This window comes from Camelus dromedarius, chromosome 27 (genome assembly GCF_036321535.1).
Source record: "Camelus dromedarius isolate mCamDro1 chromosome 27, mCamDro1.pat, whole genome shotgun sequence".
Taxonomy (NCBI): domain Eukaryota; kingdom Metazoa; phylum Chordata; class Mammalia; order Artiodactyla; family Camelidae; genus Camelus; species Camelus dromedarius.
Window position 1 is genome coordinate 5,561,250 of NC_087462.1, and position 27,653 is coordinate 5,588,902.

General features: G+C 40.5%; 1 protein-coding gene across 1 annotated transcript; it reads left to right on the plus strand.

The window, feature by feature from the left end:
- Positions 1-5,182: 5,182 nt before the first annotated feature.
- On the plus strand, positions 5,183-23,916 carry LOC105087680 (uncharacterized). The gene is given in 6 exon segments (XM_064480278.1): positions 5,183-5,293; positions 9,887-10,504; positions 10,665-10,955; positions 16,443-16,526; positions 23,091-23,142; positions 23,651-23,916. Coding segments are annotated over 6 exon segments (1,422 nt in total).
- Positions 23,917-27,653: the final 3,737 nt, after the last annotated feature.

Sequence of the window (27,653 nt, forward strand, 5' to 3'; positions counted from 1 at the left end):
GCAAGTTCACAGGTGTTCCTAACCAATGCTAGGCAAAATCACACAATGAGAACCACAGGGCTTATGGGAAAAATGGGATTGGGGCTCAACACTCAAAACGTGTCAGTGACATAAAAAAACAAGAATCTAATAAAACAGCATTTTTTTTCATATGTTGACTGGTTAAGAAATACAGAAACACTACAAGAAATAGAACTCTTTACCGTGAAAGAGACCTGCCGTTGGCTTGTAGATGTGGTCATCAGGAGAACTGAACCTTGTGGGTTATAATGAAGAGGTGGAAGGAGAATTACCGGAAATCAGAATGTCAGAACCCAGGATGGGTTGGGTATCCTCACAATTCGTGAGGGGCAATGATTGCACTTGTAGACTTTTAAGCTTGTACATGCATTTTGTGTCCGCCTGTGCAGCTGGGTGCAATTCTCTGTGCTTAACTTGTGTTTCTCTTCTGTGCCCTGCTGATGAAGCGTCACATAAGCAAACAGGAAATTTAAATTATTTTCAAAATTTTTCCCTAATGTATGCATGACCCTGAAAGAAATCATGTTTTCAAAAAAGCATTACAGCAGAAATGACTGTTGACATAATTTTTTCCTGAACCATCTGAAACTTGAAAATATGGTTCCATTAAATATTATTTCAACAAAAATAAACCCTTAAATATTTCAGTGAAAATAAACAAAAATCATGACTCTGTTCCATGTAACCATAATACCAATACCACACTTCAAAAGTTAAGAAATAAGGGAAGAGGGTATAGCTCAGTGGTAGAGTGCATAGCTTAGTGGTAATGTGCATGCTTAGTATCCATGAGATCCTGGGTTCAATCCCCCGGTACCTCCATAAATAAATAAATAAACCTAATTACCTCTACCCTTCAAAAAAAAAGTTAAGAAAACTTTGGCATCATCTAATACTCAGTCCATATTCCAGCCTTCTCCAAATGCCTCCCTTTATAAATGGCCTTTTTCAAACTAGGATTCAATAACCCTTCCTATATCTATTAGGTTGTTGTCTTAATGTCTTTTGATTTAGAATCTTCCCCCTTCAAATCATCTCTTATCATGCCATTGACTTTTAAAGACATCAGAACGCAATCTGCCTTTGTCTGCTTGCTTTAAATATACTGCTGAATAAGACTATACTTGAGAGGAATTGTTCACAAAGTAAGTCTTATTAAATAAGTAAATTGGAAGAAAAAAATGTTGGCAAATTGCTTCTCAGACAAATTGTCAAACGAGGCATTGAAGGCATGTCCGGGAGGGTCCTCAAGGGTGCCCTGGCAGGAGGAAGAAACTGACTCTAGCAGAGACAAGATGGGAGTACCCAAGTATCTCTTTCTCACATGTTGCCATGCCAGTCCAATCCAGCAGAAGCATTTTGAAAGATTTCAGGTTTGATCGGGGGTTGGGGGGAAGATATGACCACAAGATGTCAGTAGACACACAGCCTTTTGGGTAACAGGTTTGCAGGCAGGTGAAGTACCTCAGAACATGACACCTTCGGGAGGTTAAGGGTGGGAAGAGGGAGGTGGGGGGCATAGCTCAGTAGTAGAGTGGGTACCCAGCCTCCCAAAGGACAGTCCACATGCAAGGAAATGTAACCTCAATGGATAGGTCTGGAGCCACCCTGGCTTAGATGCCCCATGTCCCAAAGTTTAACCAATGATGTCCCTTGTAACAGTCCTGCCCAGACAACACGGGCACCACACCCAAGGAAGCCCACTGCTATAGCTTCCTGCCAGGTACTAATGTCTGTTTACTGTCCCCACCAGAAGAGATGCAGGTTGTCAACAGCGGGTCATTTTAACTGTAAGCAACATCACCAGGCAACACACCTGACACTGCACCTTTATCAAGTACCTAGGAGATCAGAGATAGAATTAGCTTACCTCAAGGTCACTTCCACCCTGCTGAGGTCCAAGGGACACTTCTTTTCTCCCCATAATATTCTCTAGCAGTGCAACCTGAAGAATCACCAGGAAATGCCTTCAGCCTTAGTTTTTCCTGCTGCCCCAGAGAGCTGGTAAAGCATGAGGCAGGTGGGCAGTGGTGTGGTGGGGTCTCTGCTGTGCAGTGGCTCATACTCAGTGGCTCAGTTCCAAAACTTGGGTTGGATCATCATACCCAGAGATGATGAGTTCACAGCTGCTGTCCAGTCTCACGAGGGACTGTGGGTGCTCTGTAATCACTTGTTTAATTAGGAAATTAATTAATTAATGAGCACTCATAATGTACCTGACACCGCTGCTGGGTGACTTTTATCAATCATTTCTGAATCCCGTCAAGTTCCAAAAAAGTGATTATTCACACACCAAAGACAGGAGTACTGAGTCAGAATGATTCAACAAGTAACAGAGCTAAGGTTTGAACTGATGGTTAACTGACTCTAAAACATCCACTCCCATCCTTTGTGGCTCAGAGATGCCCCTTCTTTTGTGAGCACTTCACGTCTGGATCAAAGGAGCAGATAAGCAGGCATCCACATACAAGTGAGCTGATGATAAGACGTCTTCCCAGAGATACCCTCTGTCCTGTCCCAGACCCATGTGTTTCTCTCCCTGGGCCTGAAAAGGGTGGAACAGCCAGTGGAGTTGATGCCATCTGCACCAACAATTCTGACGCTGTGGGTCTCATGCTGGACAGGGAGCAGCTCTACTAGGAACTAAGCCATCAGACCCACAGTGTCACTCAGCTTGGTTCCTACAACCTGGACAGGAACCACCTCTTTGTCAATTGTGAGCTTCTTGTCCTGCACCTCATGTGGAGTCTTCAATTGATACTGAGCTCTGGCCACAGGTTACAACCATGTCTGCCTCTAGATTTCTCTCGGCTCACTCTTCCTTTCCATGTGAGGTCCCCCTACCCACTGAGGGCTGCATCACACACAGAGAGGCAGATGGTCAGAGGAAGGATGTAGGAGGCATCCCCGTGGTCTAGAAGGCACCCGACCTTCTGATGGTATCTGTTCTTCCACCAGTGGTCCAACTCCTCCCTCAGTTCCTTAAATCCTTTCAGACAGCCCACCTCGATCTTATCTGCTCTCCACATGTTACAACAGACCAGCATTGACCTCCATCCCCAGGGATAAGTGTGCAAATCCTATGTGGCCCCATGACCCTTGCAGGGGCAACTGATCGGTCCTTCCCAACCAAGACGAATGCCTCATGGAAGAAGGAAGCCTTAGCGCCCTGGTTACTGACCTCCTCCTAATTCTACCTTCCGTGAGTCAGGCTGGGCATCACAGCCCCTTGTCTCTGGCATCTCCAAGGAGATGAGGCTTTATTCGCATTTTGATGCTTTCTTCTCAATCTCTGTGACTTCCACAACCTCCTTGGGAACCTCAGTGGCTCCAATCTCCTTTTCCAGCTGTTTCAGTAAGAACCTCCAAAGTCTCCTTCCTTCCCAGTTACATGCCTCTCAATACTTAGCAATGAGAAGGGCAAGAGAGAATTCACAGGGACTGGAGAGCTCTGTCACTCGGTTTTCAGTCCCTGATTGAAACAGTGACTCCTGTCAATCCACCTTTTGCTTTCTGTTAAGATTTTGCATCAGTTATCTTTTTCTTCATAACAAACAACCCCCAATTTACTCGATTAAAACAATCATTCACTACTGCTCACTAGTGTACAGGTCAGCCGGGCAGTTCCTCTGGTGTGAACTAGGCTTCCCTACGAGTCTGCAGTCACCTGCAGGTTAGCCAGGTGTCCTCTGGAGGATGCTGACTCATGGCCAGGGGTCCTCAGTTCTCCTTCATGTGGCCTCTCACCAGCCAACACACTAGCTCTGGCTTGTCCATGTGTTGGTCATAGAGCTCCCAGCAGCAAGAGAAGGCATGCCTCATGCTCGGGGGCTTTTTAAGCCTCCTGTTACATCACATTTCTCTTATTCCATTGGCCAAAGCAAGTCATGGCCAAGCCAGAGTCGAGCCGTGGAGAAATAGACTCCCATCGCTTGTTCGAAGGGTCTGCAACACCAGATTGCAAGGCTGCTGGTGCAGGGAGATAAGGAACTGTTGGTGATTTTTACCCTCTACCCCAAGTGACCTGCCAGGGATCAACTTCTGTCACGCTGACATTTGTTTATCCATTCATCCCTCAATAGACATTTGAAGTGTTTCCATCTTTTTGTATTTGTAAGTAAGACTGATAAGAATATCATAGAAATATCTATTCAAGTCTCCACCTTCCTTTCTTTGGGTACATGCTTAGAAGAGGTATTGCTCATTCTTACAGCAATTCTGTATTTAATTTTTTGAGGAACTACCACACTGTTTTTCCACGCAGCTGCACCATTTTATATTCTCATCAGCCATGTACAGAAGTTCCAATTTTTCACCAACACTTATTTTACTTATTACATTTTCAACAACACTTCTTATTTTAATTATTATTTTTTAAATAATATCATTTTAGTGGTTGGAATGACTGATCTCATGGTTTGGTTTGCACTTTGTAGTGAGTATTGCTGTTGAGCATCTTTTCACGTACTTATCTGCCATTTGTACCTCTTTGGAGAAACATCTACTCAAATCCTTTGTTCTTTTTTTAAATGGGTTATGTTGTGTTGTTGTTCTGGGTTTGTAGGAGTTCTCTGTTTATCCTGGCTGTTAATCCCTCATCAAACTAAGATTTCCAAATATTTTCTGCCTTTTGCTTTATTGTGTCTTCACTTTCTTCATAGTGTACACTGATACACAAAAGACTTTAACTGATGAAGCCAGATTTCCCTATTTTTAAATTTTTTTTTTTTTTTTTTTTTTTTTTGCCTGTGTACTGGGGATAGTAGAGAAAGCAGTTGGGAAGAATCTGTGTCCTTGGTGACCCGGAGCTACAGAGCCTTCCCAGTGCCACCACAGGCTTAGGATTCATTATTGAATGGTTTGGGTCTTATCTGCACCTGAAAGCATTGTCCCTTGGTCAGGAATACAGTCTTAATTTGGTGTGTTTCAGTGTCACATCAGAGGGGACCAACGTTCCCAATGGCTAGAAAGGTGACAAATATTTACATGTGGGAAAAATGAAGAGTGAAAATGAAATGCTGAGTCTGCTTTCCCCCCAGATGCAGAGCAGTGTGTCCAGGGCCCAGCTCAAGAATATCCAAACAGTGAGAGGAACCGCTGCCTCCCCAAAGCTGTGAAACTCCTGGCCCTCGAGGACTCCTTGGGGATGTCACTGGTCTGCATGGCTCTGTGCTTGTGTGCCATCACGGCTGCGGTCTTGTGGGTCATTGAGAAGCGCCAAGAAGCACCCCTCGTCACGGCCGTGGAGACCTGCTCCATCGTGGCTTCCAGCGTGGGGCCACTAGGCTGCATCTTTGCCCCAAAGTTCTGTGTTATTCTGATAAGACCTGATAAGAATTTTTTGGAAGGTTGAAGGAATAAAATAGATTCTAAGAGAAATAGGCAGTGAGGTTTTTATCTCAGAAGCCTCTATCACATTTTTGGCTTTTGAAAAATAAACCACTCAGATAAATAATATTATCTATATTACCTATAACTGTGTGTATGGATAGATCTATTATTTTTTCATTCAGATATTAGAAAACAACCAAACAGCTTTACCTCTATTTATCAGGGATTTTCCCCTCTCTTTTTAAAGTCCCTGTGAACAACCACATTCAGTCACCAAGACTCACTTATGAACTGAGTTTCTAATAAGAATTAGTATCTGGTGTTTTTCATGGGCATAAGTTTTTATTCCAGAAAAGCAACTACCTTGAATGGGAAAGCTGCATTAAACGTTGTGTGACTTATTATAAAACAAATTGCCACACCTATTTCTTAAGTGATTGGACTATTTTGTATTCCCATCAGCAACAGATGAATTTACTGACAGTACCACCATGCCTTTCCCAGGGCCGTGGTACTGTCAGTAACAGTCATTGTGGCCATTTGTATACTTTTGTGTTACACAATTAACGTGCTTCTAATATAGGAGATTGAAGGCATAGAGAACATAGTGATTCTATATAAATAATGAGGATAATTTATTTTGATGGATATAATTATTACAGGAAGAGATTGATGCCCCGGCTCAGGAAAGGAGAATGGATTCACCCTTCCTTCACCTTTTTGTTCCATTTGAGCCCTTAGGAGATTAAGTAACACCGTCCCACGTTGTGAGGGTGGGTCTCTACTCAGTTTACTGGAATTAAATGCTAATCTCTTCTAACCGTCAAGAACACACCCAGAAACGGCACTTAACCACTATCTGGGTATCCCTTAGCCCAGACAAGTGGACACAAAATATTGGCCATCACACATGGATTTATCCAGTCAACACCAATAGAAATATAGCAAGGTGGCCTGTGTAATTTGAATTTTGTAGAACACATATTAAAGAACATAAACACAAACAGAGAAACTGGTTTTTAGAACGTCTGTGTTTAACCAAAGAAATCAAAACATTGTCATTTCAAAATGCAGTCCGTATCAGAGGGAAGAACAAGTTACATTATATCCTTTTCTTCCTTCTGAGCCTTGAAATACAATGTTTTTCAATTACAGCACGTTTCAACTCAAAACAACTTACATTTTTCAGCTTATATGTTACCAGATGTATGTAATGCTAATCACTGTCTCTAATCAGGTTTTCTGTCTTGTCCTTTTGGTGAATTTTGTTGAATACTGACTCCTGATACATCTTAACATGACCCAAGTTACAATTTTCCCCTATCAGTTTGAATTTTATTGTATCAAAAGGAAGATATGTTTTCCTCATTGTGAAACTGCTCTTTTAAACAAAATTAAAGCTGGGTGTGGTGTTTGTTTTAAAGAAACATATAAAGAATTCAGGTAATTAAAAAGACTCTGATTCCAGCAATAGACTGGATTACTAAATTTCAAGACAGTTCAAGGGCAAATATGCCAACAAAAACACAGAGTGAACAATTGTGAAAAATGCAGAACAGAGTTAAAAAAGAAATGGGATGTGATTAAAGAGAGTAAAGAGAACATGGGGGAGGAATTCATAGCAGAAGTGAAAATACAGAAGCAGATTTCAAATTAATAAAAGACATCAACCCAGAGATACAATTAAGTCAACATTCCTGAATGAAAGTAAACACACAGGAACTGATAATGTGCTATGCTATGGTCTAAAAATCAACATTAAGGTAAAAGATTTGGGAGAATACATTGGCCAAATAAGGAAGAAAAAGCTAACTGGGGATGTTTAAACAAATAAGATAGGTCTCAACAGAGCACCATTTTTTAAGCACTGAAAAAAACTCTCTTCTCAAACAAGAATTCTATATTCAGCATCAACAGTGCCCTAAGTAAAGACATCTGAAAAAACTCAAAGTGGAACATTTCATTGTTCGCAGCCTTGAATTAGACAAAATACTAGAGTGATTTATTAAGTTTTCCAGAGGGAAATAATCCCAGATGGAAAACCAGGACTGCAGGAAGGAATGAAGAGGAAATCAAAGGACTTTTTAGAAATACATGTAAATAAACTGTGTTTTACAAAGCAATTTCAGATACAGCTCATGGAGATTAAAATACACGTAGAATTAAAATGCGTGACTGCAGTCCCAGAAAAGTCAGGACAGTTAAAGGGGATCTGAGAGTTTTCTAAGGCATTATAACATCTGCAAAAGGTGCTTAAAGTAATTGTCCGTATTTGGCTACATAAGTGAAGGATTCACAATTTAATAGCTAATAGAACTACTCCCAGATTTGCATACAATTGTGATTGACAAGTTGGTAGAGGGAACAATGGAATCATAAAAGAGTTAAACCCTATTCAGTGAAGTAAAAAAGAGTAAAAAGACTATTTAAGACACAACACTGTAAACTGACTCTACCCCCCCCCCCAAAAAAAAAAAGACTATTTAAGCCAAAGAGGAGGGAAAGAGTTAAATGGCTGACATTATCTCAAGTTTATCAGGAATTAGGTGAAATGTAAATGCATAAAACACTAATTTTGTTGGAATGGCTCTGTGATATAGACATTACAGACAGACTTGCCAATAAACATTTTGGATGTTCTTTATTGATGAACATTTAAACTCTCAATTTCTTTCCTATTATTATTTCCATAAGTTGTTTGGAAATTTTTGTATATAGAAACTTCCATCCCTATTTTTGTAGAAGTTATCCATAGTGGGAGAAAAGAAATATTAAAAAGTTGAGAGAAACCACAAACACCACCCCATACACGTAACACAAATGTGTTATATTTTTTTCATCTAAGACTGTATACAACAGAGTCAACAGCCCCATACTATTGTCTTCGTGTATAATGATTTAAGAATCTCTGTAATCCCCTTGATCTGAGATAGGGCGTGTCTCAGGATTACCTGCTGATTGGATTGTCCACTCCTTCCATGAAAGTGCAGTCCGAGGCAGAAGTCTCTGCAGTTTCCAGCCAGCCTCCGACGGTCTGCATCTCAGGAGCGGGTCACAGCACAGCCCGGGGAAAATGCAGGGACCTGCGTGCGGCCATTTTCCCCGTCAGCTGGTTCTGGTGAGTGTGGAATCCATGTGGATGGCAAGAGTGTCCTTTTGTACCCCTCTTACTTTTGTAGAATCTCCTTAAGTTTGCAGAATTCAGCTCTTAAAACAAGAAGTTGTCTTATTGAAAGTTATTTTGGTGTTAGTATTAAGATATATTCAAGGTTTTATATATTTTTGTGAATATACAAGGTTGTGTATATTTATGAAGCTTTTGTGGGATAATGGCCCAGATTTTTGCTTTTAGACCAACATCACTGAGAACTGGAAGTAGTATTTAGCCCTGTGCTGTTCAAATTGCTCTCCTCTCTGGAAAATTCTTTACCCACAATGTGCTTCAGTCTTTTTTTTTTTTTTTTAATTAAGTTCTCTGCTCAAAAAATGTCATCCATCAGGCTCTCCCTCAGCTCTTCATCCTCATTGTAGTTCATTCTTCGCCCTCTCTCCCTTCTTACTTCTCTTCCTCCTTGTGTCCGTGCATCTTTCTGTTGGCCTTACTGCTTCTCACAGCATTTATTTACACCTGACACTATAGGAGACATTCTTCAGTCTATTAACACTTTTCTCTCACTAAGAGTCAAAGAAACTGGGGCAATGACTTTGTTCAGTGAAATCTGGAATCCTTGGTTTTGGTACACAACTTAGCACATACTAGGTGCTATCAAGAGGAGGACTGAGCAATTTTCCCCGCAGACTGGGACATCTTAGTAATGAAAGGGGTGGTGGTAATAATTATGGCAAGGTACCAGGGAGAAAATGGTTTCCCCTTTTTAAAACAAACATCTTTGAGGACAGAAATGAGAGATTGAAGAGGAAGGGGGCACCGATGAAATCTAAAAGTTAAACAGATTATTGTGATTAGAGCCTTAGAATGGATTACACAGAGAAAGGATTTGAAATCTTAATGGCAATGGGTTGCTATCTACCACAAATGAGATTATATCATTATGAAGTGTGCTTGAGTGAATTTATTTGAAAAGTTTAGCAATGTACTTTTTTGAGATTGAAACTCTTTCAAAAAATATCTGAGCAAATTGCCAAGGGCAAAGCAAAAGGTTAATATGTCAGCGGAAAACATTAAAGTCCACATTAGTCATCTCTTGACTGAGTATCTAACTTAGTGAGGAAAAGGATATAAAATAGCTACTACAGATACAGTTACAAATTAGAAAAATCAATACAGAGAAAAAGTAATGTAAATTTTGATTACTGGATCAGGAAGGTCACTCTGTGAAAATGGTGTTTTTCAGGGAAATTGAAAGGAGCTCGAGATTGATTCAAGGGCGGCGGCGGCCGCAGAGGCAGGAGCAGCAGCGCGGTCCCCCCGCAGGTGCGTCCCGCACGCGCTGCTCCCGGACCAGCCGAGGGTCTCCCCGCAGAGCCAGCCCGGTTCGTGTCAGGCCCCTGAGATCTCCCGCATCTCCCTCAGCTTTGGGAAATGGCTGAAAGGAATAAGGCTGGAACGAAGGAAAACTCAAAAGCGCCCCCTTTGGAGAAGAGAAAGACAAGAGAGGAAAAATTCCCTCAACTCTTTGTTGGCGGCTTGAGCTCTGAAACCACAGAAGAGAGTCTGAGGAACTACTACCGGCAGTGGGGAAAACTTAGAGGCTGCGTGCTCATAAGGGACCCTGAAACCCGGAGATCAAGAAGATTTGGTTTTGTGACCTTCTCCTCCACGGCCGAGGTCGATGCCGCCATGGCTGCCAGACCCCATTCAATTGATGGGAAAACGGTCGCGCCCAGACGTGCTGTGCCAAGGGAGGGCCGCGAAAAGCCGGAGGCTGTCCTCACTGTGAAGACGCTGTTTGTGGCTGGAATTCAAGAAGACACCGAGGAACATCATCTTAGAGATTACTTTAAGAAATACGGAAAAATCGATGCTATTGAGATAACCATTGACAGGCAGGCTGGCAACAGAAGAGCCTTTGGATTTGTTACCTTTGATGACCATGATTCTGTGGATAAGATTGTGTTGCAGAAACACCACAGCATCAATGGCCATCGTGCAGAAGTCAGAAAGGACGTGTCTAGACAAGAAATGCAGGAGGTCCCAAGTCCTAGAAGTGGAAGGGGAGGCCGCCCTGACAATGGTTATGCTCATGGTGGGAGAAATGTTAGTGGAGAACCAGAAAGGAAATTTCGAGGGGGATCTGATGGACATGGAAGAGTTAATAAAGTTGGGGGGAGTGCTCATGGGTACAAAGGAGGGCGTGGAGGTGGCAGTTTTGGAGGTAGCCCTGGTTATGCAGGAGGAAGGGAAAGATATGAAGGTGAAGGATCCGTGCATGGCAACCAGGGTGAGGGCTCCGGAGGTGACTGTGACAAATCTGGGGGAGGAACTAGTGGAAGTGGAAATGGCAATGATTTAGGAAACGATCAGCAGAAACCTAAGAGCAATTTACAGGAGAGTAGAAAACTTGATGATAGCAGAAATGTGGGAGGATCTTCCGGTGGAGAAGACCATTGTCCAGGAGGCAGTGGAGGAGGTGGGGTTCAGTGTGAGACAAGACAACATCAAGCTCCTGCCTATCCATCATGGGCTTCACTGTTTTATTAGGAAAGGATGAGAGCCCAGAAGTCTCAGAACAGCTTCAGGTATGGAAATAAGAATGTTAACGAAACTCTTAGCTCAGGCATGTATAAATATGCAGTGAAATGGCAGAGGACACCAGCGCCGGTGCAGAGAGCCAGTTTGTGAATGCATTACCTGACCGTGGAGGAATAACTCAATCAAAGATGCTTTTGAGGTCATTCCTTAGCTTCTGAATGGTTGTTTCTCTCTAGTTGTGTCTTTGAGATTGTAGAAGCATCCCATCTTTGATAATGTTAAATTCCATGGTGTAATTAAACAAATTAACACTATTCCTTGAAAACTGTTCAGTGCACGTGTGGAATGAAGCTGCTGTACATTTAAGAGTTAATAAGACAATTCTAAAGGAAAAACAGTTGTTTGTCCTCTTCCACTGATCATTTTGGGCACTTTTATTTTTTATTTTTAAATGAAGATTTTTTTAGTGTTATGAGATATCAAAGTTTGAAGTGTGGAGCATAATGATATGACTTATACGTTGACCACAATAACTTTGTTTTACATCCATCTCAGACAGTTACCAAAAAAGATTTTTTTCTTCTGAGAATTCTTAGGTTTACTCCTTTAAGATCTTTCATAGATAATATACAGCAGTGTTAATTCTGGTCATCCTGTTTATGTAATACCCAGTTTAATAAACTATTCAAACACTAAAAATTCCTGAAAGTGTAAAAAATCCATCTGAGTCACAGATGTGGAAAACAAATGAATGGTTACCAGCAAGGGAAGCGGGTGGGAAGGGATAAACTGGGAGTTCAAGATTTGGAGATAGTAACCACCATATATAAACAACTAATTTATACTGTATAGCACAGAGAACTAGATTCAACACCTTGTAGTAACCTACAATGAAAAAGAGTATGAAAAGGAATACATGTATGTACGTGCATGACTGAAACAAGATGCTGTACACCAGATATTAACAAATTGTAAACTGACTACACTTCAATTTAGAAAAGAAAAGCTGGGTTGAGGCAAAAACCAAGATTAAAAAATAATAAAATCCATCTGTTAACTACACTTACGCAATGATGTCTTCTTTTGAGTGATCTGTAATGAATTAGCAGTTACAGCTTAAGATACCAAATCCTTTCTTCATATGATTAAATTACAAAATTCTAAGTCACAAAGATCCATTTAAAACATGAACCTCATAAGTTCATTGTAACATTTTATATATATCTGAAAATGTGTTATAGATGGAGAAGTCCCAGTAACTGCAGTCTCCAAGCTGGAAAACCAGAAAATCTCATGGAATAATTGAGTGCAAGTCAGATGGCCTGAAAACCAAGAGATCTGATGTCTGAGGGCAGGAAAAGATAGATTTCCCAGCTCAGGAAGAAAGAGGAGATTCATCCTACCTTCTCTTTTTGGTTCCATTTGGGTCCTCGGTAGATTGCATAACACCCACTCACATTAGATCTCTTTACTTACAATCTACAGCAGCAAATGCTAATCTCTTTCTGAAACACCCTCAAGAAAAGACACAAACCAGAGCTTATCCATTTATCTGGGTATCCCTTAGCCCAATCAAGTTAATAAAATTAGCCACCCTGCAAGCCTTTATCCAGCCAACATTAATAGAAATAGAATAATGTGATCTACGTAATTTTAAATTTTGTAGAACACACAGTAAAGAAAGTAAACTCAAGCAGAGGACACTTGTTTCTATAATATACATATGTAACCAAATAATTGAAATATTGTCATTTCAAGGTGTAGCCCACATCAGAACAAAGAACAAGATAGGTTATAGCCTTTTGTCCTTTCTGAACCTCGAAATACAGTGTCTTAAGATTACAGCACATGTCCATTCAAAAGTTAAATTTGAAGACTGTAACCTCAAAAGAGCATCTCAGAAAACTGTGAGAACATTTCCACCTCTTAGAAGTCAAGACACAGTTATATACTTTTTTTTTTTGAGACCCAGGGCTGTACATCAAACTGCCCTTGGCAGTTTACATAATCCAGATCTAAGGGCCATATGACCCTTAGGAGCTCAAGGTGGAATGTCATCTTTAAGGAGTTGCCTTAGGAAAAGTTGCTCTGTAAGGTCAAGCGGGAATTTCTGCCGATGGGGCAGGGGTGGTTGATGCATAATGCAGGTACACAACCCATGTGGTGGGGAGAGGAGGTCACAGGGTGGAGAAGAATTTTTTATGTTTAAATTTTTTTGTCTTGCCTTAAAATGTGAATTTTATACCATAATTTCTCCCTGCTTTCAACAGAAAGCATTAGGTGATCAAATATTCGGTCCCTCGAAGCTGGGATGGCTGTATGCCCGCCCAGTGTCCATCTTGTCCCTTGACGCTGGGTTCTGTTAGCCCGGTTCTCTATTTTGGTGGTTGTGCTAGTACAACGTTCAGCAAGGACTGACAGCTAATTCTAGTTTGTACAAAAAGGGACTTAAGCCAATCTTCCTTGAGTGTGCATCGTGTGTGCCCATTGTTTTATAGACTCTGTAGGTGATCTATAGTTTCAAGTCGTTTGGACAATCATCAATCCAGTACAAGCAGATGACACACAGCACGAAAGGCAAGAAACCGTCACCTTATAAGCTGCATAAACTGCAATTTAAACTGGTAGTAGGGGCAACAATGGCATTAGCAATCATTAAATTGTTTAAATGTCTCTTGTCTTGCCATAAAATATGCATTTTATTTCACAAGAACAATCACACAAAGTATTACTTTATCCTTTCTAATGGCGTGACTATTGCAGAGTTTGACCCATTTTTCTAGTGGTTTTTCAATATTCTATTTCATTGGCCAGTACTGTGTTTATATAATTTAGCGTGATATTCTTGACTTAGGTATATAATGAAATTCTCTTCTCCCACTCAGGTTTTTCACCTGCTTTGTCCTTCTGGTGAATTTTGATGAATACTGAATTCTAAGATAACTTACCATGATCCAAGTTCTAATTTTCCTTTATCTGTTTGGGTTTTATTGTATTAAAAGGAATCAATTTTCTCCTCACTGTGAATGGCTCTTTGATTAAATTGTGTATTGTTTTTATGTTAGAACTGAAATTAAGAATTTAAGCAATTAAGAAGGTATTGATACCAGCAACAGACCAAATGACTAAACTGCAAGACAGTTCAAGAGCAAATATCCCAAAATAATTTTTTTCTAAAAAGAGCAAATATCCCAACAGACGTTCACAGTGAACAATATTAAACTACTCAAAAGGGAGTTAATGTAGAAGTGGGATGTTGTTAAAAGAGGAGCAGGGAGAAGGTGGCGAGGAAATGCTATCACAAGTAAAAATACACAAGCATGTTTCAAATTGGTGAAAGACAACCACCCACAGTTGCAATCTCTCAGCTTTCCCTGCGGGAAGCACACACACCAGGAAATGATCATGAGCTACTCTCTGGTCTAAAAACCACAGTTAATGTAGTAGAGTTTTAGAGAATACAGAGGCCAAACCAGCAAGAAAAAGGCTAATTGGTGAAGTCTAACTAGAAACAAAATAAGATGGACACAGAACACCATTTTTAAAGTGCTAAAAAATGCATATGCAGCCAGAATTCTATACCCAGCATCAATATTGCCCAAGTAAAGATGTTTTAAAAACTTTAAAGTCACACATTTCATGGTTAGCAGCCTTGAATTAGACGAAATACTAGAATATTAAGTCCAGAAGAAACAATCCCAGATTGAAATCCAGGAATGTAGGAAAGAATGAAGTAGAAAGGGAGTAATAATTTAGAAATAAATGTAACTAAATGTTTTATTAATTATGATGACAGCTGTGGTTTCTTCATATATGGCCTTCATTAGACTGAAGTGTCCTTTTCGTGCTCCTCTGTTGAGTGTTTTTGGTGTGCATGAAGGTTGACACTTTATTTATATGTATTACATAGATTGGTTTTCATATATTGGACCATCCTTGGATTCCAACAATACATCCCATTTGGTTATTCATAATCCATCCATGTTGCTAAATTCAGTTCCCTAGTATTTTATTGAAGATATTTCTAGTAGTATTCATGAGGATATTCATCTGCAGCTTTCTTTTTTTGTTTTCTCTTTGTCAGGCTTTCTATTAGGGTAATACTGACCTCATGGAATGAGTTAGAGTGTTCCCTCCTCTTCAACTTTTTGGACGCATTTGAGAGCAATTATTGTTAACTAATTTTTTATATTTGGTGGAATTCAACAGTGAGCCCGTTTGATCCAGGGCTGCTCATGTTGGACTTTTTGGACTCTGATTCAATCTTCTTACTAGTTTTTGGTCTATTCAGATTTTCTGTTTTTTCAAGATTCTGTTTAGTGGGAGCACCTCCAGCACTTTGTCCATTTCGTCTGGGTTGTCTAATCTGTTGATGTGCAATTGCGCATAGTATTCTCTTAGCATCCTTTTTATTTCTGTAAATTCAGTAGTAAAACCCACACATTATTTCTCATTAGAATCCTTTGAATCTTCTCTGTTTTCTTAGTCAATGCATTTAAAGTTGTATAAATTCTATCCTTTTCCAAGAACGAACTTTTGTTGATTTTTCTCTATTGTTTTTCTCTGCACTATTTTGTTTATCTCCATTCTGTCTGTACGAGTTCATTCTATTCGATAGATTTGAATTTAGTTTTCCCCACTTTCCCTAGTTATTTCAGGCGTAAAGTTAGGTCATTGATGAGATAGATTTCAAATAAATCAATTTTTATCTGAGATAAAGTGTCCTCTTGATTACATATGCCTTACTGATAATTGGTGTTCCCCTTTTATCTTCTTGCTGAAGCACCATCTGAAATCATGCTAGAGTCCTATGCAGGTCCCACACCAGCCTGTCCTAGCCCTGCCAAGTCCCCCAGAGCCACAGTCTGACAACAACCATGGGGTCCTTGCAGGGACATCGATCATGGACACAGATGACAGAGCTCTCCATGTCAGGATGAGCCTGTCCCCTCCACATCCCCCTCTACACCTCCCCGCCCCCGCCTCCAAAGTTTGCTATTCACAGACCATGATGAAATCATACAGGCAAGGGGAAAAACAAGTTTTTCCTCCTTGTTTTTCACCAGGTTGGAGGGAGACAGGTGCAGAGGTCCTCACTGGGACTGACTTGAAGCAGCAAAAAGAAGGGGAAGTCAGGCTGCTCTCATAACAGTGACACTGAGGGTGAGGTCTCAGCACTGTGGCTCCCTTGGAAGTCCCTCCTTTATGATTCTGACTGAGCCCTTGTCCAGCACCGCAGCCTGGCACACGCCCTGCAGTGTCTTCGCAGGCTGGGAGGCAGGGCTGGGGGCGGACGCTTTCTTTCCTGAGCCAGAGCCTGTGGACTGGCTCCCGATGCGTCTTCTCCTTGGCTTGGCTTAGACCCAGGCTTCTGTCTCTCCGTCAGGCAGACCCCGCCTAGCTGTTCTCTCCCTCTTGTCTCTTCCTGCTCCTGCAGCCTTTGCACGCCGCGTGCAAGACGGATTACGGCGACTGTTTGCTAGACCAGAAGCCGAGTGTCTACAGAGATGGGGACCTGCAGGTGACTGGGTTTATTCCCCTTTATTCCATTAATCAGGAAGCAGATATATTCCGGCTGTCTTCTGTGCATAGGCCGAGGAAACCGACACCGGGTTTGTAGGTTCTTGTGTGCACGTCCCTGTGCATCTGTGTGTGTGTTTCACCTTCCTGAAAATGACCTAAGGTGTGCACAGAAATGGCAGGAAGGTAGACCAGTGGGATCCTGAATGCTCTATCCCTTCTTCGTCCCTCTATGACCTAAAATGTTTTCTCCTCGCACATTTCAAGACAGAGGAGAGAATCATGTCCACTCTATCAGCGGAACATCCCAGATCAGTTCGTGGAGGCCTGAGAACCAGTGAGACTGCTGAACCCCAGCCCCTGCTGCCAGGACCTTAGACTGAGGCATGCAGTCTCTTTGAGACACTGATCCCCCTGACCTGAGGCCACTCTTAGGAGAACGTGGCTCAGTCTGGATGCCCACTGCTGACCAAGACAGCGCTGAAATGTGTGCCTCTGCAGGGACCCTAAGTGCCTTAGATTCACCATCTAAAAAAAATAAGTCCCACTAAAGATCATTATTTTAATCCCATCAGGAATGAGGTATTCAGCCCAACATCCCAGAAGCCAAAAGATCAGCAGGTTGTATTTCAGAGGATGTCAGAGTCCTTCATTTTTATCCATTTCATTAATCCTCCAGGAAAAGTGAGGACACTGCCTTAAAATCTGGACTTTATCTAATTGTGTGACATGCGTGTCTCTGGTCAAATTAGAGTAACAGTGCTTAGCAAGGGGTTCATCCAATAGCTCACAATATTTGGATAAATGGTTTACCCAAAGTGGAATTGCATATTATCTAGAAAGTCACAGGGGGAGGGTATAGCTCAGTGGGAGAGCACATGCTTAGCATGCAGGAGGTCCTGTGTTCAGTCCCCAGTACCTCCTATAAAAATAAAAACAAACCTAATTTCCTCTCCACCCCCAACAAAATAAAATAATTAGATAATACAAAAATAAGTAAATTAATTAAATACTAAAAAAAGAGAGAATACTGATGATGGTAACAAACTCAACATACCTTCCTGGGTTATAAATGAACTTATCTGGATTTTAACCCAGGCTTTTGTGAATCTACAACTCCACTTCAGAGAATATTTAGGAACTTCTGTCCTCGTACACAAGGAACAAATCCATTTAATCAAGTAGTTGAGTCAAGAAAATAAGCTAATTATATCAAATAAAATTAAGATCTTTTAAATAGCTTTTAACATAAATTTAGAGGAAATATATATGTGTAAAAATTAAGGTCATAAAGTTAATTTCCTATCTGACTTGCTTATTAACCACAATATTTGATACCCAACTTAGAGCTCATTTAGTGTTGGCTCTTAGAAAAACAGGTGGCCTGTCCAAGATGATTTCCAAAGAAGGGATTCTGGATTATTTAGGATGCTTCTATCACAAGTGCCTGAAGACTTAAACACCAGGTGCTTCAACAATAAGGATAGGATAGGATGTCAGCAAAAATGGTGAAGTAAAGAAATCCAAAAGCCTGCACTTCCAAGACTGTTCAATAAACTGACCAAAAAAAAAAATCAGAATTAAGTTTTTCAGAATTCTGGCGTCCAAACTAAAGCTTCCAACAAGGGGAATGCCTCAGGAAGAAAAAATGCTTGAATTTCGTTATAGCACTTTATGTTTTAATTTACTTTGGTACCATTCTTGACTCCCCAGCTCAAAAGAGATCTTTTAAACAGCACCCCCCATTCTTAGTACAGGTTACTAGTACCACAAGGAGTTATATGAACACTATTCTGAAAGATCATGTCTCTTTGTTTTGACCTACCCTGTGGCTTTCTGAGGACTGATGTAAGACTTACCTTTAGTTCACCTGTCATGGAACTTTCCTAGGGCTGAGGTGGCAACGCGAGGCATGTTTGTTGAAAGGTAAATGTATTAGCTGCTACCAGGAGTGAGAGATAACATTGGGAAAGACTCTAGAAAAAGTCTAAAGCATTGGAGGAAAGGCTGGGGAAAGAGATGCTTTGCATAATAAAGCCTTTTTAAAAAGCTCCCACATATTCCGTGGAATTTAGCAAGTCATGCAAAGCTCTTGGCTCATAATCAGGAAAAAAGCCCTGAGAAGGTCCTAAGCTCTCACTTCTGATTGACCTGCAAACCTAAGCAAGAAGTGAAGGCTAAGGCAGAGCTGCAAATTGCCCGGCTGGATGTTAAAGGCTTGCTCCAACACACAAGAGAGCTGACCTGCAGAGACAGGAAAATACACTTTTCAGTTTTTATTTTGTTTTGTTTTATAGCATTTAAGAAAATTGTTTAGTCACTGGCTGATCTTTAGGTTAATGCAACAAAGACTTCAGTGACAATATGTGATACAGACTATAGAATTCACAAGATTGGATCAGAAAATACCCTAAACAAAGTAACAACTGTTAAAATAAGGAGCAACTACAATTGCTGGTTAGAGGGGAGAACCTGATTTCCACAGTTGTAACATGAGAATGTGAACTAATATTTCACATGTCAAGTTTTTATCAAAAAATATGTTTTTACAAAGACACAAGAAAAATGGCTCACATTTAGGAAAATTAATTAATAGAAATTGTTCCTGCAGAAGCCCTCGGGGGTTACTAAACAAACACTCTATCTGGTGGTTGTTGTTTTCCTTCCTTTGTTGAGTGTACGTCTTCATAAGCTTTTTAGTAGTCGTGTGTTGAATACTTCTATTTCATTGTTAAGGCAGAATCGGAAGCCATGGTTATTGACAACTTAATCATCTATTTTATTCTCTTTTTCCATGCCCACGTCTACTGCCTCATCTTAATTTACAAACAAAACCCTGAAAACCTATATAAAATAAGTGCTTTTTGGTCTATCTAGGAGTAACAGAGAACATTTGTTGGTATATTTGGGGAAGAAAATAAAATTTGTGTGGATTATTTCAACCTTAATAAAGCATGAGTTTTTTTTAATAAGCATAGAATTATCTTATGACCCAGCATTTCACTCCTAGATATATACCCCCCAAAACTGGACACAGGTGTTCAACCCAAAATTTGTATATGAATATTCACAGCAGCAGTATACCTAAAAAGTGTGAGCAAACCCAATATCCATCAACTGATGAATGGATAAATAAACTGTGGTGTATGCATGCAATGGAATAAGATTCAGCCTTTAACAGAAATTAATTATGGATACTTGTATAAACTTTGAAAACAAAATGTTAGTGAAAAAAGCCAGACACTCAAGGAGATATATTGTATGATTCCATTTATATGAAGTGTCCGGAAGAGATCTGTTTATAGACAGAAAGTAAATTAGTCATTTCTGGAGCCTGGGGAGTGAGTCCTTAATTGGTATGGGGTTTCCTTGGGATGATAAAAAGGTTCTGGCATCAGATAGTGGTGGTAATTGCGCAACACTCTGAATGTACTAAAACCCACTGAACTGTACTATTTCAAATGAATTGGATGTTATGTAGATTTTACCTTAATCTAAATAGTTAGTTAGATAGATGATAGATAGATAGATAGATAGATAGATAGATAGATAGATAGATGATAGATAGATAGATAGATAGATAGATAGATGATAGATAGATAGACAGACAGACTGATTGATTGACTGATTGATTGATTATCTCCCACAACAGAGTCTCAAGTTCTCCTGAGGCTCAAGGATTAAATGCTGTATCAACAGTCTAATTAATACTCCACAAGTTGTAGGTTTCAGTTTTCTCTCATAGGGAGAGTGTTCCCTCCATTGTCACCAATCATATTCTTGGCCCAAAATGTAAGAGAAATTGTATTACTTTACACTCCAGGTGTTTCCTTCCAGAAGCCCCAAGCAAACTTTATGGGTCAGGGTGGAACCAAAACCCATAATTAAGCCATGCTTTCAACAGTGTCATTATTGTATTCAATTCCTACTCTCTTTGTTTTCAGGATGAGAAGAAAAGTTCATGTCACTAGAGTCTGAGAGATGGTGATGTTTAGACAAGCTCAAGTAGATTATGGACATCAACGATCCCTTTGTAGATTCCATTTATGTGTTCCCTTGGTTATTTTCATATCATTTGATTATCAAACTTCTTATTATAGACTTTTCCTTTCCATGTGTAGAAGACACTTTAACATTTCTTTTAGGCTGGGTTTGGTGTTGATGAACTCTTTTAGTTTTTGCTCGTCTGAGAAGTCCTTTACTTCTCTTTCAATTCTGAACAATAACCTTGCTGGGTAGAAGACCCTAGGCGTTAGGTGTTTCCATTTCACTACTTTGAATATATCATGCCACTCCCTTCTGGCCTACAAAGTTCTTGAACAAAAATCATCTGATAGCCTTAAGGGGATATCTCTTGTACGTGACTCTGTTTTTCTCTTGCTATCTTTACAATTCTCTCTCCCTCTTAAACTTTTGTCATTTTACTTATAATGTGTCTTGGTGTAGGTCTCTTCAGGTTCATCTTGTTTGGAACGCTCTTGCTTCAACACCTGGATATCTTTTCCTTCTTCAGGTTCAGAAGTTTTTAGTCATAATTTCATCAAATACATTTTCAACCCTTTATTCTTCTCCTCCAGGACCCCTATAATTGGAACATTGATACAGTTCCTGTTATCTCATAGGTCCCTTATACTTTTCTCATTTTTCATTTGATTTCCTTTTGCTGTTCTGATTGCGCGACTTCCATTAGTCTACCTTCCAGACATCTTACATGCTCTTTAGTATCACCTAGTTTGCTGTTAATTCCTTCTTGTGTTTTTCATTTCAGTTATTTAATTCTTCACTTCTGACTGGTTCTTTTTTATATTTTCTAGTTCTTTGCTAAAATTCTCGGTGTGTTAATCTCCTCTTTTCCAAGTTCACTTGGCAATTCTTACCACTAATGCTCTGAAAACTTTATGTGGTAAGTTGTCTCTGCTTCATTTGTTGTTCTTTTACGGTTTTTTTCTTTGTTATTTTATTTGAAACAATTTCCTCTGTCTTATTTTGCTTAACTTTCTCTGTCTATATGAAATTAGGTGAAACAGTTGTCGATCCTGGTCTTGAAGTGGTGTCCTTGTGTCAGAGCATCTGTATACAGACCGTATGTGCTCAGTGGCATTGGTTGGGGAGCTGGATCTGAAGTGAGCACAAGTCACATCTTTCCCCCCGGGGTGTGCTGGCATCTATCACCTTGATAGGAGGCAGTCAGGAGATGGAGAAGCTAAAGCCAGAGCTGGGTTTGAGCTGAGGCTTCTCTTCTGCTCAGTGACCAACACCACCCAATTGAAGATTGGGTCAGGTCAATGTTGCTGGAGCAGAAGCTCTAAGGTTCAGTTCTGAGCTGGTTCTGTGCCCTCTAAGTTTGCTCTCCTCTCTCTCAGCATTGGCCCCTTTGCCCCAGAGAGGGGCAGTGCTGGAGCAAGACGAGCAGAGCAGGCACCCACTGTGAACCAGGGTGTGTGCCTAGGTGGTCCAGGCAGACCAGTGAGAGTTCCTCACGCTCCCGATCTGCTGCCCCTAGTGAATGGTGGCAATTGCTGCCTTTCCCCTGTTCAGATGCTGTGCTGGGTCCAAACTGGGTCCATCCCCCTGAACTCCGCACTTTCCTCAACCATAGCACCCTTTGTCCTAGTGGGGAGCTGCACTGTGGAGTAAGAGGGGCCGCGGCTGGCACATGACGTGCATTGTGGTATGCAGGGCAGTCACAGGAAATGTCCAGAGTCCCAGGCAATTTCAACCTGGTTCCTCCACCTTTTTTCAGGAGTACTGAAGCATGTGCACACTTTTCACGAGCAGTCTCATGTCAGTCCCACTAGTTTTCAATCCAGCTAAGGAGACTCATCCTCCCAATGTCAGACTCCTGGGCTAGGTTGCCCAGGATGTGGCTGGATCCACTCCCTCCCCAGGGAGGATCTCTGAGCCTGTGGAATCCTTCTGGGTCTCCTTCTAGGGGTGTTGGTCCTGACCTGATTCCTTCTTTTCTTTCCTACCTGACTCTGTGTGGATTGTTCTTACAGCCTCGGTTGTATAAGAGTTTTTCTGGCTGTGCCGTTAGTTTTCAATGAGAACTGCCCCACGTGTAGATGGATTCTTGATGTGCCCAAGGGGGGAGGTGAGCTCCACTTCTCCTGCTCCCCCAACTTGATCTCTTTGACCTGTGCTTAAGTTTTTGAGTTACTACCAGGCTGTTTTCCAGAGCAGCTGCACCAGTTACATCACCACCAGCAAGGTACAAATGTTCTAATTCTCAGCATCCTCACCAACCCTTGTTATTTTGATAATTATTTTTTAAGATAATAGCCATCCTAATGGATGCCAAGTGGTATCCTGTGGGTTTGATTTGCATTTGGAAACAAGAACTGCTGCTGAGCAACTTTTCATGGATTTGTTGACCATTTGTATACCTTCTTTGGTGAAATGTCTACTCAAGTTCTGTGTTCATTTTTTAATTGGGTTGTGGTTTTTGTTGCTGTTGTGAGGTTGTAGGAGTTCTTCATTTACCCTGGATATTAATCCATTAACAAGTTAAGATTTACAAATATTTTGCCCCTTTTGCTTTGTTGCCCCTTCATTCCATTGATAGCTCAATGGCCCTGAAGCTCTGAAGCTTCTGAAGCTCAACGGCTCTCATTTGGGTGAAGCCAAATATGTCTGCTTTTAAATTTTGTTGCTTGTGCACTGAAGACTATAGAAAAAGAGTTAGGAAGAAACTGTGTCCTTGGTGACACTGAGCTACAGATGGTCCAGCCCAGCTTCACCACATGCTGGAGATTCAGCGTCAATGCATTTGGGTTTATCTGCACCTGAAAGCATTGTTCCTCAATCAGGAATGGAGTCCACAGTTGGTGTGTCTCACTGTTATATCAGGGCAGAGCAACATGTGCAGTGACAGGAAAGGTGACAATTTTTAAATGTGGTAAAAATGAAGAAGTTCTGAAAATTAATGTGGAGTCTGCTTTCTCCCCAGATGCAGAGCAGTGTGTCCAGTACCCAGACCATGGGTATCCAAACAGTGACAGAAATCACTGTCTCCCCAAAATTGTGACCTTCCTGGCCTTCGAGGATGCCTTGGGGATGTCACTTGCCGGCATAGATTTGTGCTTCTGTGTTGTCACAGCTGTGGTTTTGTGGGTCTTTGTGAAGCACCGAGACACCCCATAGTCAAGGCCAATAGTCGGGCTCTCAGCTACGTCCTGCTCATCTCCCTCCTCCTGTGCTTCCTCTGCTCCTTACTCTTCATTGGCCGTCCCAACACAGCCACCTGCATCCTCCAACAAGTCACATTTGGAGCTGTGTTCACTGTGGCTGTTGCCACTGTGTTGGCCAAAATCCTCAATGTGATTCTGGCATTCAAGTCCATGAAACCAGGCAGAACCAGGAGGCGACCGCTGGTGACAGGTGCTGTCTAACTATGTCATTCCCATCTGCTCCCTGATCCAAGTGATGATCTGTGGGGTCTGTTGGAAACCTCTCCCCCTTCCATTGAGATGGACACACATTCTGAGCCCGAGAACCTCGTCACCGTGTGCAACAAGGGCTCGGTCACCGCCTTCTACTGTGTCCTGGGATACCCGGGCTCCTCAGCCCTGGGGAGCTTCTCCTTGGCTTTCCTGGCCCGGAACCTGCCTGACACCTTCAGTGAAGCCAAGCTCCTGACCTTCAGCATGCTGGTGTTCTGCAGTGTCTGGGTCGCCTTCCCGCAGCACCCAGGGCACGGTCATGGTGGCCGTGGGGACCTTCTCCATTGTGGCTTCCAGTGCGGGCTTACTAGGCTGCATCTTTGCCCCAAAGTGCTACGTAATTCTGATAAGGCCTGATAAGAACTCTACAAAAGGTTTAAGGAAGCAAATGGTTTCTAAGAGAAATAGGCATTGAGGTTTTATATCGTAAGTCTCTATCACGTATTTGGCTTTTGAACAGTAAATCACTCAGGCAGATAGAATTTTGTTCTTTCGTTCAGATATTAGAAAACAACCAAAAGTGCTTTACCTTTATTTATCAAGGGATTCTCCCCTTTGTTTTTAAGAGTCTCTCAAAGAGTTTACCCTCAGTCATCAAGGCTCAAAGACAGGTGTTGTATCTCATTTTAATGGCTATTCTCAAAGATTTTGCTTTTGAATCTAGCCATTTCTTCCAACACTGAGTAACCAGTAAGCACATCCTTATTGTTTCAGATACTCCTCTACCCCAGAAAGCTCATTTTATAACTAAAAACTTTTCAGACCGCCCTTTACTGTACGGTCTCTGTTTTGTTTCATGAAGTGACACTTGGTGTAAAGACTCACATTAGGGTAAAATTTTCAGTTGTACACGCTTGTCCCATTGTTAGTGCAACTCTTTTAGAGACTTTAATTTAAAATAACATTTTAATTTAACAATAAATTTTAAAACATAATTTTATTTCTGAAATGGAATTTGGCTAATTTTTAACAGCGGGTAATGTACTTTCCTCATCTTTTTCATCATAACTTTCTAACTTACTTTTTTGGCAATTTTATCAAATCTAAGCTTCCATATAAATATGGGATTCTTTCTGGGGCCTCTGTATTCTTATTCAACTTGTTCATTTTTTTCTTCCAGTAAAGAACTTTAGAGAATGTTTGGCATATGACTTTTTTCTATATCCTCTCTTACTTTTTTTGCCCTGAGACAAGTTCTTATTTCTTTTTGAAAGACTTCCTTTCCTTGTGTATTTGAGAATCAACATCTTTACTCTCCAAAGATCATATTACAGTTCTAACTTTATGATGCTGAATCGAATGCTTTGGATGAAAATGAGTGCAACAGTACTGTAACCACTGATAAGGATGGTGTACCCCTACTTAAGCAGGAATTTTTATTTCCTCTCAAAACCTTATCATATGTTGTTTCATTTGCTCTCTTGTCTTTGCTCTAGAATTCATTGAGTTGTCATTATTTTTATTATTATCTTCCTTCCAGTTGCTCTGAGTTTATTCTCTTCTTTGGTTTTAAATTTTTTGAGGCGGGAGCTCAGACGATTGATTTCAGACATCCTTCACTTCTAACATAAGCGTATGGTGCAATGAACTTCCTTCCCGGCGTTATTTTCTTTGCATTCCACAAATTTTGACATGCTGTATTTTCATATTCCTTATTCTTATTTATTTTAAAAAACTTTCCTTTGAGAGTTTCAGTTTTTACCATATGGTATTTATAAGTGTGTCGAATGCTTTCCAGTCGTTTGGAGATTTTCTTGTTTTCTTTACGCCATTGACTGAAAACCATTTCCACTACAGTCAGAGAACACATTGTGTATGATTTCAATTCTTTCCATTTCTTGAGTTTTTTTAAATGACCCAGAATATGTTCCATTTTGCTGGATGCCCCATGGGGACTTGATAGCAATGTGCATTGTGCTGTTGTTGCACGGACTGTCTTAAAAAATCCATCTGACTGTTCTATAAACGTCAGCTTGATACCGGTGCTTGACGGTCGTTCAGTTCTGTATTCTTGCTGACGTTTTGTTGGGGAGTCCTGTCCATTGCTGAGGGGCGTACGGAATTTTCCAAGTATAATTTTGCATTCCTCTATTTTTCCTTTCAGTTACATATTCCGATTGTTTTTTAGATTTCGGTAGGTCTTTTTTCCCCGCAGCATATTTATTGATCAGACTGTCTTTTCTCCATTGTATATTCTTGGCTCTCTTCTCATATACTAGTTGACTCTATGTGTGTATTCATGGGCACTCTAGCCTGTTCTGTTGGTCTATATGTCTCTTTTTATGTCACTACCAATATGTATTGATTACTGTAGCTTTGGGATATAATTTGAAACCGGAAATGTGATGCTTCCTGCTTTGATTTTCTTCTTAGAATTGCTTTGTCTGTTTAGGGACTTTTGTGGTTTTCTACAAATATTAGGATTCGCTTTTCCATTTCTGCAGAAAACACCATCAGAATCTTGATAAGGATTTCATTGACTCTATAGATAGCTTTGGGTGTTATGGACAGTTTAACAATATTAATTCTTTTGATTCATGGACATGGGCTGCCTGTCTCTTTATGCCTTCAATTTCTTTTCTTAATGTCTTATAGTTCCCAGTGTAGATATCTTTCACCCCCTTGGTTATATTTATTCCTACACTTTATATTATATTGATGCTGTTGATGCTGGGGTTTTTAAAAGCTTCTTTTTCAGTTGTTCAGAAATGCAATTAATACAAATACAAACAACTTTCTTTTTATTGACCTATAGTTGATTACAATATTATGTTAGTTTCAGGTATACAGCAAAATGATTCAGTTTTATATTTATATTTCTTGTTCAGATTCTCTTCCATTATAGGTTATTACAAGAGACTGAATATAAGTCCCTGTGATATACAGTAAATCCTTCTGTTTATCCATTTTATATATAATTAAACAGGAATTCAGTTGCTCTAGGCTTTTAAATTTCAATGTTCTCTCTGGACATGCACATACAAACACTGATGTAAAAATCAGAAACATACCTGAAAACTTAAAGCCACTCATCTTACACCTTGAGGTTCTCTCTTTGGTTCCATAATTTTCTGCCTTTCCTCACGTTGAATTTCTCAATTAACTTACAGTTGCAGAGTTCAAGTGCTAAGACAATCTAGGGCCAAAGGGCTGCAATATTCATGGGTAAAGAAATCTAAAGGGAAGAAAGAAATATGGGAAGCAGGACAGACAAGCAGCCTGCCTCCCATGGAACAGAGGCAAACCACATTCAGAAACACCTGCTAAGAGCATGAAAAAAGGAAACAAATGTTAACACCAGCAATGTAAAATTGTTATATTTTGCTTTTCTGAAATTCACCTCTTTCTTCAGTTTACACTTTTGTAAAATGGAGACTTCAAAAAAAAAGTGAATAAATCTTTTTTGTGTGACAAACGCTGGGAGGAGCAATGCTGACAGGACAAATGACCCAGGAAGTTTCCCAAGAGATATCCACACCCAGAGGACTTCCCATAGGATGTCTGTGCCCAGAAAAGATTTTGGGAGGAGAGGCATAAGATTTCATGCAACACAGTTACAGGTGGTTATTCTCTGCTTTCTTCTCATAGTAAAATATCCACAAACAAACGAACCAAAAATAAATAACCCTTTAAAAATCAGCAATTCATTGGCTGTGGGAAAATGATAACAAAATACGGCACCTCTT